The 13,377-nt window shown below is 40.1% G+C and overlaps 1 protein-coding gene across 1 annotated transcript; it reads right to left on the reverse strand.

Annotated features, from left to right (window-relative positions):
* Window positions 1-68: 68 nt before the first annotated feature.
* On the reverse strand, window positions 69-3,396 carry LOC133746310 (uncharacterized). The gene is made up of 12 exons (XM_062174494.1): window positions 3,200-3,396; window positions 3,008-3,088; window positions 2,690-2,914; window positions 2,420-2,502; window positions 2,199-2,299; window positions 1,969-2,092; window positions 1,629-1,783; window positions 1,350-1,486; window positions 1,097-1,267; window positions 779-1,003; window positions 461-694; window positions 69-377 (listed from the first exon to the last, which is right to left on the reverse strand). Exons 1-12 carry the CDS (start codon window positions 3,317-3,319, stop codon window positions 252-254), a joined length of 1,782 nt encoding a protein of 593 aa, XP_062030478.1. The 5' UTR covers window positions 3,320-3,396; the 3' UTR covers window positions 69-251.
* Between the last annotated feature and the right edge of the window lie 9,981 nt (window positions 3,397-13,377).

Here is a 13,377-nt window from a genome sequence, read left to right on the forward strand (position 1 = left end):
TACAATAAATTAGCTAACACGAGCAATAGTAGCTGCCTCATTGCCCAGTTGATTATGATGCTATAATGTTAAATACAAATCAGAATTTGTACTGATATTCACATATTTTAGTGTCACATTGTTCACATTATACATCAAAGTAGTGTTACTGCTTTGTTGTCCGGGTTTGTATTCAAGTATACATATGGTTTGTAATATAAAGAAATAATTTGTCAACATAATATATCAAACTATTCACTACATTTTCCGGGTTAATTTCGAACTGGAGAAACTGAAGATGGATATGGGATTACATCGTCCGGTCCCAGATCATCGATAGGAGGGCGCTGCTTATGGTGATCGGTGACTGATTGGAAAGCCATAGCTAAAGCTAGAGCCTGCACATGAAAACCGTTGTCAAGCATTAGCATTTCTTGATTTAATCCCTTAACAAGTATTAAGTTGATTGGATTGAGCTCACAATGTGGTCTTTCTCAGGAGGAGCATAAATTCCAGTGGTGATAGTAGTTCTTCTCCTACTGTTGCCTGGATGTGGCTGTGATATGTTCTTAAAACCTGTGGGAACAACAATCACAGGGATGCCAACAAGGTTTCCAAGGCAAACTCTCTCCCAATCAGTTGCATTGCCGATGAATGCATCAACAGTGAAGCTATCTCTCACTTCCCGGATTAACTTTCCCCTCGCTCTTTGTGCCTGCACATAAAGTTTAAAGCCATGTAACTTTTGCTACATATCTAACATGTTATGTTCTGGCTCGTCACCTTGAAATGTGATTACCTGCACATAGTCTACTGCTGGAATTACTCGTGCACGACGCAGTTCAGTAGGCCACTGTTCTTGAGCTTCATAATCCTCATCCTGCCCCGATCGCTGCCACTCGTCAAAGTGAGCCAACATATCGACGTCCATGGTAAAGTTCAGAATGCCTTGAACAGAATCAACCGTGTAATTTAGTTTAAAAGGAATCATTTTTACACCTTTCGCGGCTAGAACATGAACAACCTGTGAAAAAAAAGCAACTCTATCTTAAGCTCCACATATGAAAAAGGTTAATCAACAAGTGTTAGGATCTTCAGATGTTGATGTCCAACTAACATCCATCTCGGCATCTTCTAGATATCCAACAGTGAGTTTTGTGATGTCAACTGAAAATGGATCATCAAAGGGAATGTCTCTTGATGAAAGATCATCCGGGTCCTTTCCTCTAATAGCATCCAGAATAATTGCACAATCTGTGGCACTTCTACAGAAAGGACCGAGCTTATCCTGTTAAAGAAGTAAGGCTATAAATTCTAACATGTACTACATCACAAAATTAAGGACTTGAACATGAAGATTTGAGGAGTACCAAGCTTTCTGATATGCTCATTACTCCAGTTCGGCCAGTAGTGCCGAATGTTGGGCGCAATGCTGTCACTCCACAGCGCGCGGCAGGGTAGGTCACAGAGCCAGCTGTTTCTGATCCAATTGCAAATGGCACCATACCTGTGAAAGATGTCTTGTTTACAGAATGAGGCAGATTTTTAAGAGCAACATGGGATGTATTTTGATCTTTGAACTAAGCAAAGACCCTCGAAAAAAGAAAAATGCAACGCTGAGGGATCGAAATGTGAAGACTACTACATACCTGCTGAGGTGGAGGCAGCAGGTCCAGCTGATGAACCAGTAGAGAACTCCTCAATATTCCATGGATTCCTTGTTCTACCGCCAAACCAGATGTCATCGTATGCCAATGATCCCGAAACAAGCTTCGCTACAAGAACTGCCCCAGCAGACTTCAACCTGCAAGTAGAACAGATCAGCAACAAGCAAACTGCAACTCAAGTCACAAGGCTGCTAGGGGTCTTAAAACTTTGAATGCTTTTCTTCTCTGGGTTACTATGCAACTAATTTTGTCAAAACAAACTGTCTAAAACTCTTTTAAGCCATATACAATAGCTAATATATTACTCAAACTTGTTTAGTACCTCTTGTAAACCCAAGCTTCAATGTTAAGAACTTGATGTTTGAAACTTCTGGAACCCCAAGTTGTTCTGTAGTGGGGTACTGCAATTATATCCTTCAAACCATAGGGAATCCCATGGAGAGGACCTACATAGAAATTCAACATGTAAATGCTAACAATTTTAAATGAGGATGAAACACTAACCTAGAAACATGTACATGTTTGATGACACTAAAAAGAAAAGAGGTGTACCCAAATACACTCCTTGTGCAAGCAGATCATCAGCCTCTTTTGCTTGCTCGTATGCTAATTCTTCAGTATAAGTCACCACTGCCTCAAGAACTTGATTATACCTAATATTTCAACAAATGCATCTATTATATTAGCATGATGGGTCCTGGATATTAACAAAAGTCTAAAAAAAAAAAAAACCAGCAAAGAAAACAAATAGAAGGAACTATCTTTACTATTACCTTTTAAGTCTTTTCAGAAAAATTGTAGTAAGCTCCTTGGATGTAATTTGCTTTGTCTTAATGAGTTGTCCTAATTCAAGAATCTGATGAGCACCCAATAAAGTTATATGTTTATAGTGTCAATGAGAGACCGACCACGAGCAAAATTCAATCACGAGTGATCATGATCACATTGTTAATCACATCTCTTAGAAAGGTGGGGCTTATGGATGATATAAATTAATGCAAATAAAACACATAGATTAGACAACAGTGGAGCAAGTGACTTACACTCAGGAAGGCAAGGTCTTCTTCGCTTCTCGGTTTCTGTATGCTGGAAAGAGAAGGAAAACTGAATCTTCTAGTCACATTTTGTGCTTGTTCTTTCCCCCACCAAGAATTAAACACCAAATAAGACGGGTCACTCAGCCCTCCATTCACTGAAGCAACTAACTTTCTGTTAGCTCTGATTATAGGGGTGTTGAACTCCTTGTCACCCTTCACAATTTCCAGCATCTAAAGCACATAGTACCAAAAAAAAAAAATGCTCTGAAACTTAATTAGTCACATGGTAAATCTGAAGCATAATACTGTATGTATCAAAGTCACCTCTGTATCATTGAAGAAGGTGGAGTCAAACAACTCAAATGCACATTTAAGAGGTGAGAATTGACCAACTCTAGCCCAGCACTAATCAAATTGACAAACAGAACCAAGTTAACACCAGTAAAAGAAACTCTGTAAGAACCAGATTTAACAGCAACATGAATAGATTTACGAGTGGAAAGAGAAGCAATTTACCACATTTTTAACTTCTGAAGTAACAACTGGGCAACAGATCATTGCCGGGATTATGAAATAAGTGATACCAGTGAGGGTCCACTTCACTGAGGGAAGAAGAAGACGCTTGTGTTTGAGCATGGTTAGTGGTTAAGGGCTTCGTCAACGTTCTCTGAGAAATCTCTGGCACAGTCTCTCGTTGTCATCTGCTGCCCATTAGCAGAGCTGAGGGTCAAACATGCTTGTATTGGAGTCGTTGTTGACCAGTCACCTTTTGTCCTAGGAAATCTTCCGCCGGCCACCAATCACAATCACAATCACTATTCACACACCATGCTGGCATGCTTGAAATTGAAATAGTCCACGTTCATGTAAAGACCCAAAATATATATATATCTAACCGGCTGCAACCTTATATTCAATTGGTGGAGGGAAAGTGCTATATTTTCCTTGATCAATATAAAAGTACATTGTGAGCCTTTTGTCTGAAAAAAAAAAAAAAATTGTGAGAAATTGAAAATACAAAATTGTTGATTTGGCTCTTGTTAAAATAAAATTTTTATAATGTAAATCATATAGTGTTTCAAATTTGAAGCTGTATAAGAGATATGTTTTAATTTTAGTATTTGGTCGCACAAACTAGCACTCGGTCGACCCCATTGGGGTGTGTCGTTTGGTACTACTTGCTGAATTATAAAACCGGGCTGACATTTTTCGATTCAAAAAAAAAATATATATATATATATGTTTTAAATATTTCTTATATTTTGTATACTCTCTAGATCTAACGAAATTAAAAGGGACTTCACTAAGTAACAATCTAGGGAGAAACATCAAATACTATGGCGAGCCTGAAATTCGGGAGTCGAGATCTTGAGATAAGGCAAACGTTGTTCCTCCTTTTTTATTTTTTTATTCTTGAGTTTGATCTCCATAAATAATCATTTCAACTACAGTCTTCTTTTTAGTTCAAACGCTTACTTATGGGGATCAAAATTTATGTGATTTGTTTCCTCGAGCCAATATGTTTCTTCCATTGGTGGTCCAAAAGTTCTCAAAAAAAATTTAACATGCCATTTTTCACAAATATGGGTTCTCAGATTCTATCTGGTCATGGCGGTTCTTTTCAAGGGGAAGAAGAGGTTGCGCTGCTTGGCTGGACGACGCTTAGCCGTCTGAAATTGGATTTGTACAGTTCTAGTTTGGTGGGGCTGTCACTGGGGTTTTTGGCACGGCGGTGTGAATGAGGGAGAGTTGTTGTGCGGCTAGGTACGATGGATTGTTGCTTATCCATGATCACAGGTGATGGGAAGATGCTAGATCGGAGGCCGGAGTCGGGGAATGGCTTTGGCATTCGCTGCCCCACGACCAGATGGGGTTGGGTCTGGCGTAGAAACTTTTTGGTCCTCCGTGGGAACCTCCCTAGGACTGGTGGGGCAGGCGGTGGCGCCTTGCTTCGACTGGACAAGTCCGGGACAGGAGTTCTCCGGCGAGGAATGGCAACGCAGCAGCTGGAATCGAGAGCAGGGCAGGTCCGGGTGCCAAGAGAGTTTTTGGGTGCCCAACTGTGGACATGGGCTCCTTTTTGTTTGGGCTACTCAAGATTGGCCTTTAGTTGGGCCTTGTCTTCTGTTTGGATTTGCATATGGGATCTAGGAGACTTGTTATGAACTCTTTTTTCTTCTACACTCTGGAATTGGAATTTCGGCTACCTAGGTAGAAGATTGCTCTCTACTCGACGTATTTATTTGCGTGGAGTGGGCAAGGTTGGTCACACTATCGCCGGTTACCTTGATAGAAGGTTACCCTCTATTCGACGCATATTTTTGAGTGGAAATATGGTTGACCATACTATTGGTACTGTTTTACATAGCCCAGGAGTCTACCCGGTGCCTCATCAAATGCTTTTTAGCATCCCCTACTATCCTCTCTAGGTTTTATTTCCGATGTCTTGTTATATCTAGTATTGTTTCTGCTATTTTTCATTTTGATGTAGTGTCTACATCTAGAAGTTGTAATTTTTCTTATTATTATTGTTAATAAAATGGTTGACTATTACTCTAAAAAAAAAAAAACAAATATGGGTTATAGGAGTAATTTTTTTGTCAATTTTCGCATGCTTCACACAAATTGAATTAAAAACCTATTTTCAAACGTTTTTGGACTCCAAATGTGCTTCTACTCGAGATCTGAGAGCTCGTATTGTTGTATTTATTTATAAGTTTTTTCTCTTGAGTATAAACGTTAATGAACAACTAATAATGTACAGTAATTAATCTGTAAGTCGAACTGAGACAACTAATAAAATCTATTGGGTTCTTGACACAAAGCACAAAAATTGGCCAAACTTATCCCAACAATAGATTTTTATTTCCACCAACCCAATTCAAATTGAAATAACAATTTTGCCCTCAATTTGATTAATAAATTACATCATGCCACTCATCTCTTCTCTCTCTCCTCCGCGCCGTCCCTCTCAGTTCATCTCTTCTTTCCGGCGACATCACTGCAATTTCCTCTTCTCCTTCCTCTGGTTCTCAAATGCGGCAAACCACTACGAGTTTAGCAGCCTCAACTAGCCGCTCGACCCGAGGACCTGATTCGGCAAAAATATCAGTTCACGCACGGCCTATCCTCCACCTGGGTCGAGACCTTATGTAGAATATCCGGAACGTTGGAATACGCCGGGCATAACTGGGTCGTGGCGGGCGCCCTGCTCGCCGCCTGAGACTCCAATGCCGAGATAGAGCAGCCCTTGCCGGAGACCTCTCCGATTCGGCGCTCGGTGTTCTCTTACCAGTAGTTGTCGCCGACTGGTTACCGGCCATGAAGCTTGCCACCCAACTGGCACGCAAGTCCGGTAAGCCTTGGGTTCTCGACCCTGTCGCTGTCGGTGCTTCTAGCTTCCAGTTGAAGGCTACCCCAAGGTAGTGAAGAAGACGTGGGTGCCCAGAGCATTTTCTGGGTGCCCATATCATTTTTTTTTTTTTTGTAATAGGGCAGAAGGCCCAAAAGAAAGAAAAAAGGGGGAAAAAAAAAAGTTTTATTGGGGGCAATAGACGTCTATTGCCCCCCAATAGACGACTGATAAAGTCTATTGGGGGGCAATAGACATTTTAACTTGATGTAATCTCCTCGTTTTTTTTTTCTTTAATCAAATTTTTATTTGTCTAATTTTAGGAAGATTAGTTCCCATTCCGGTGACTGAAAGTTCTATTGGGGGGCAATAGACATCTATTAGGGGCAATAAACCTTTTCGGCGACTTATGAGATATCTGACAACCTTTTTTGGGACATCCGGTGAGGTTTTCAGAAAAGTCTGGTGGGTGGCTGACGGTGACTGGAATCCAGCGAAAGTTGGCCTGAATCCGGCGACCGATGACTGAAATTATACGGCCGGTGACCGGAATCCGACGGCCGGTGACCGGGCTCCGACGAAGTCTCCTATGGTTTCTCTCTCTTCCATTCTCTCTCTCTCTCTCTCTAAGTAACAAAGGGTAAGGGTAAAATAGTCTTAAAAAAAAAACACTTAGTGGGGTATTAGGGAAGACTTCCTTAGAGTGTTTTGGGTAAGGGGGAATTAAAAAAAAATTAATGGGGCAAGTGGGAAAAAAATCCCTAGAAATGAGGTAAGACAAAAACCCAAATCTATTTTCTACTAACAAAGTTATCGCTAATACCACCAGATCAAATGATATATATATTTTTTTTGAGTTGAAGAGGTCATCAATTATATGCAATTCAACAAGCAGTACAATAATGACTTGCCCCTGAGGTGCCGTCAGAAAAAGCCATTACTTAGAGCATACTATTCTAACATACTCCTCCCACGAGCATGCTACACACAGCACACTCCTAGCACACCCACCTTTTTGGATTAAGCCAGAGACAAGAAAACTTAGAACTCCAAAGAGGAATAAATGGTAACAACGAAGTTTCTAGTTTCTAGTTTCCCATCCGCAACACCAGCATATGGTCCACGTCCTTGTAGGTCGACGCTCTCAAGGACTTGAACTTCGTTCAGTAACTTAATTTCTAATTTCTGAAGCAAATTCTGGGTGTCTCTCTCTCCATAAAAACTGAGGCCAAACTGGGCATGTCCATTTCATGGGATACAAAGTAGAGGAATTCAGAGATTACGCTGTGCTTAAAAGGGTCTATCCCATAACCTGAACCCAGATCCAACGGTGGAGGACGAGTCTCAGTCCGCCGTGCGGCACAACTAACGTTTGTCCCTCTACCTAAAGCCGGTCGGAATTTCACCGGATGACTGTTGAGAAGAAAACAAAGAACTCAAACACAAGAATTGGATTAAATGACTTAATCCTTTATTGAATAACAGTAGCTATTATATAGCCTTACATGAATAAACAGAATAGCTAGAAAACAGCCCACGCCTACGGAAATGTGGTAGATGCAATAAAAAAGAGTCAAAACAGAAAACCCTAAAGAAAGTGTCAAAGCTGTAAACAACTTCCTAAAGACTAGGGACTTATTTAAACTGAAATTAGAACCTAATCAGCAATGATCCTAATACCACCAGGAAACCAGAAAGCCCTTCATTCCTTCCCTTAAACTTACTGCAAATTGCAGTCAGTTTACATCAGGAACCTTTCGAACACCCAGCAGCTCTCTTAACTTCAGAAAAGCATCAAGCTTCAGAGGTTTAGTCATCAAATCTGCCACCTGGTCCTGACTTCCACAATGAACCAAGGCAATCGTACCTTCCTTAATAAGATTTCTCAAGAAATGTTACCTCACATCGATATGCTTGCTACGCCAATGCATCACCGAATTCTTAAACAGCTTGATAGTTGAGCTGTTGTCACATCTCATATGTGTGCACCCTCCATCATAATGCCTCAATTCCTTCAAAATTCTTTTTATCCAGAGAGCTTGACATGCACACATCGCAGTTGCCACAAATTATGCCTCTGTGGTTGATAGAGTCACTATGGGCTGCTTCTTCGAACTCCACGAAACTGCACCAGAGCTCAGCAAAAATACATACCCACTTGTACTCTTCTTATCCTCCATATCTTCGGCATAGTCATTATCCATAAATGCAAGCAATTCACCACTTCCTCGTTTCTTGTAATGAATTCCAAAGTTTACAATCCCTCTCAAATATCGAAGTGCCCTTTTTGCTACTTGTAGATGAAGCTATGAGGTTTAGACATATATCTACTTATGAGGCAAGTGACAAACATCATATCCGGTCTTGTGGCTGTGAGATACATCAAACTGCCCACCAATTGCTTGTAGTACATTTCATCCACTGTAATGCCATCTTCATCTTTGTTGATTTTGCATCCGGGAACTATTGGATTATTAATTGAATTGCTCTCCATCATACCAAACCTCTAGTGTATATTTCCTTTGGCATATGTAGATACCATCTGACCTCTGTAACACTTCAATCCCAAGAAAAAAACGCATCTTCCCCAAGTCCAACATGTTGAACTCTCTCATCATGGAACTTTTGAACTCAGACAACATAATTTCATCATCACCAATAAATATTAAATCGTCAACATAAACACTTACAATGATGATCTTTCCTTCCCTGCTTTTCTTAGTGAATAATGTCTGCTCGCTATCACACCTTTGGAAACCTTCATTGATGAAGTGTGCTTCAATTCGGCTAAACCAAGCTCGTGGAGCTTGTTTTAATTCGTACAAAGCCTTATGCAACTTGTAAACTAGTTGTTCGCTGCCCCTTTTCTCATACCCATTCGGTTGTTCAACATAGACATCTTTGCTAAGCTCACCATGAAGAAAGGCTGATTTGACATCCAACTAAAAGATTTTCCAGCTTTTCTGTACTGCTAAAGCAATAATCATCCTCACCGTATCCAACCTTGCCACCGGTGCAAAAACCTCTGTCCAGTCTATGCCATGCTTTTGTGAGTACCCTTTAGCGACTAGCCTTGTCTTGTGCTTATCAATGTCCCCATGCTCATTGTACTTCATTTTGTACACCCATTTCACCCTGATTTTTTTTGCACCAGCCGACAGCTCAGTGAGTGTCCAAGTCTTGTTCTTCTCTATGGAGTTGATCTCACAGTCCATATCAAGTCTCCAATTTGCATTCTTTAATGCTTCTTCAAAATGAATAGGATCAGCTGACACAACTAATGCCATGTTTGCTTCATCTTCAGATAAGCCTTCCCCAGTAACATAATCTTGCATCCACACCGGAGGACCCCTCACTCTCCCTTCATCTTCACCTACTTCATCTCTAGTTCTATCTCCCTCACCAATCTCTACACTACTGTTTCTCTCCTCATCATCATTAACATCTTCACCTCCACCGTCACTCTCCCTATCTCCCTCACTGTTTTCTTCATTCTCACCCCATTCTAAGTCTAAAAGCATTTGCTTCTCATAAGACACATCCCAATCCCACTATTTTTCTTCTTCGAAAACCACATCCCTACTCACTACAATCTTCCTAGTGATAGGATCAAATAATCTATACCCCTTTGACTCCTCACTAACTCCAAAAAAAAAAAAACACAAGGAAAACCAAGCTTACCTCTTCTCATATCTGGAATGTGTACATGAGCCAAGCAACTAAAGACTCGGAAGTGATCTACTGAGGGTTTTATCCCGCTCCATGCCTCTTGCGGTGTAATATCTTTCAATACCAATGTCGGACACCTGTTTAGAACATAGAAGGTCCAATTCACTGCCTCCGGCCAAAATGTCTTCGAAATCCTTAATCCTTTTGTCAGAAAGCATCGATCGGACCATGTTCATTACTGTTCTGTTTTTTCTTTCGGCTACACCATTGTGTTGTGGTGTGTATGCTGTGGTCAGCGGCCTATTGATTCCCTTTCGTCTGCAGAACTCATTGAATTCGTTGGAAGTAAATTCTCCTCCCCTATCAGTTCGTAAACACTCCACAAACATCCCTATGTCCTTTTCCACCATTATTTTGAACCTTTTAAAGCAATTTAGTGCCTCTGACTTTTCAACCAATAAAAACACCCATGATTTCCGACTACAATTATCAATGAAACACAATGTGTACCTCTTTCCACTGTTGGACTCAGGTGAGATAGGACTGCAAATATCGGCATGAATCAACTCTAATTTCTGACTTGCTCTCCGAGTGCTTTTCTTCGGCATGGCATCTCTAGGTTGCTTGCCATTAATACAATCCGTGCAGGTCATGCTTGAGGTAGGAAATTGAGGAAGTCCATGTACCATCTTCTTCCATTGCAGGGTTCTTAGACCTTTATAGCTCAAATGGCCATATCGTCTATGCCTAAGGTAAGAGAGGTCTTGAGAGCTTGTGTGAAAACATCTTTCTGGTTGAGCTTGTGCAGGTACTTGAGCTTGAGTCTGTGCTAGTAGGATGAACATTCTGTTGGCACTCATTAGGGTTTGAATGATTAAACCCTTCTCTGGATGGTAGATCTTACAGACTCCTCCTTGAATTAGGATTGCCAAACCTCTCTCTTGAAGTTGTCCTATGCTCAAGAGATTATTTTTGAGCTCTGGAACATACACTTCATTGACAACATGATTAACTCCATTCAATAGTAGCTTCACATTTCCTTTTTCAACCACACTCATTCTACTATTGTTTCCCAACTTAACTGAATGTTGAAACTTTCATCTAAATTGGTAAACATACCTCGATATCCACACATATGATTGGAGCACCCTGAGTCAAGGAACCATGCATCATTCCGTTTCACCTCATGCAATTCAACATACGACATCAACAGCATCTCATCATCTTCATTCAGCTCTGCATAATTGGCTTCCTTGTTCAAAGTTGGACATTCATATTGCAAAATGTCCAAGTTTGTGACATTTGAAGCATTCCACCGTGGCCCTATTGAACACTTGTCCTCTTCCACGACCTCTTCCTCTGTAATTGCTTCTTCCTCGACCTCTTCCTCCAACTCTTTCATCATAGACTCTCAATGCTTGGTCATCTCCTTCATTCTTTCGGAATTTTTGTTCATGAACGAGTAATGAACTCTGCAGTTCATCCACTGAAAGACGATTGATGTCTTTCGACTCCTCGATCGAACAAACTATGTAGTTGAACTTCTCAGTAAGTGTCAAGATCTTCTCAACGATCTTCATATCAGACATGTTCTCTCCAAGATTCCTCATGTCGTTTGCTACCACCATCACCCTTGCAAAGTAGTCTGTAACAGATTCTCCAAATTTAATCTCCAACACTTCAAAATTCCTGCGAAGGATTTGAAGTTGAGCACGCTGCACCCTAGCGTTTCCCTGGTACTTGACCTTCATGGAATCCCACAACTGCTTTGCCGTCTCCTTCTGAGCAATTGTCTTGAGGATGGACTTGTCAATGGATTGGAAAAGATAATTCTTGGCCTTCAGATCCTTCAACTTTGTCTCCTCCAAGGTTTTTCTCTGTGCACCAGTTAAAACTTCTCCAGGTGCAGGCTCTGCATACCCCGTCTCAAAAACACTCCAATACTCCTTTGAACGTATGAGATTCTCCATTAGCATGTTCCAATGCTCATAATCCCCATCAAACTTTGGGATGCAAGGTTGCGCAAAGTTACTTGACTCTGCTGCCATCTTTTCACTTCCTCACTCTTTGTTTTGGAAATCACCCAAAAAGACTGCGGCTTTTTTCTTTCAGACCCAGTGGGGGCTCTGATACCAGTTTGTTGAGAATGAGAACAAGAAAACAAAGAACTCAAACACAAGAACTGGATTGAATGACTTAATCCTTTATTGAATAACAGAAGCTATTATATAGCCTTACATGACTAAACAGAATAGCTAGAAAACAGCCCACGCCTATAGAAACGTGGTAGATGCAACAAGAAAGAGTCAAAACAGAAAACCCTAAAGCAAGTGTCAAAGCTGTGAACAACTTCCTAAAGATTAGGGACTGATTTAAACTGAAATTAGAACCTAATCAGCAATGATCCTAATACCACCAGGAAACCAGAAAACCCTTCAACGACGACTACCGCCAAATCGAGAACTCAAATGAGAGATCGGGGAGGGAGGGAGGGAGAGAGAGAGAGGGTATGTGATTTGGATCGGGGGATAGAGTGAGTACATTATAAAATTATAATTTTACACTTAAATGGGGTGAGTGAGTGACAACTCCAGTGTGTTGGTTGGATGAGTGTGAGTGTTTTAATTAAAATTTGGACATTGGGTCACGATCCCAAATTATTACTAACCATAGTTAAATTATAATACACGTGGCATGTGTTTATTGAGTGATGATGCCAACACCAATGTTTAGGTGATGGGCAAACTAGAATCTCATTTCAAACACTTATTGATGTGGCGCAATGTGGTTGGATGAAATGGATCTTGAAGAGCAAACTAATTTTTTTTTTGTGATAATATATACTATATTTGAGAGAACAGAGCTTGTCCGTTAAAACTGAATTTTTTAAGTAAATACCCTTTATATATCTATACTATTATTAAGAGAATAGGCTTTGTTAGCCAAAATTAAAAAATTTGACAGAAATGACCCTGAAATATTAAAATTTTTTGAGAATTAATTAAATCACAAGGGCAATTAGGACAATTACAAATTATATTTTTATTAAAAAAATATTTAAAAAAATCTTGTAACCCACTTTTGTCTCCCACTAACTTCTCTCTACAATAACTGTTTTAATCCATTATCTTTTTTTTCTTTCTCAAAAAATAAAAATAAAAATACTTGCACATGCAGAGGATGTGTGGAGGAAGACTAGTTAAATTATTATGAAAACCAATTAATTAAACATTAATTAATTAAAAACCAATTAATTAAAAAGGTGAAGAAGTAAAATTATAAATACAGAAAAAAAAATAAAAAAAAAATAAAAAAGACCAGGTATAATCACTCATATTCTTTAGATAATAACCACCCACTAACCACCCACCAGAAATTTATTATATTCTATAATTCGAGTCTTTTTTTTTTTTTTTCGTTCTTTGAATCTTTTCAGAACCGGGAAGCATAGTCGACGTCACGTGGGCACTAGTCCTTAATTTACGGCAACTCGCAATTAATTCAAAAATATAAAGAGCCTCCACTCCTAGCTTCTCTCAGTTCTCTGCACTCGTAGCTTCTGTTGCACTCGATCAGAAACTGATCTCCACAATTTCCAGCTACATCGTCCATGGCTTTACCGCTTTTTCGTCCCAAGTTCTCCGAGCAAGTTAGGTTTTCGGTTTGCATGCCA

Source organism: Rosa rugosa, chromosome 4 (assembly GCF_958449725.1).
Source record: "Rosa rugosa chromosome 4, drRosRugo1.1, whole genome shotgun sequence".
NCBI lineage: Eukaryota > Viridiplantae > Streptophyta > Magnoliopsida > Rosales > Rosaceae > Rosa > Rosa rugosa.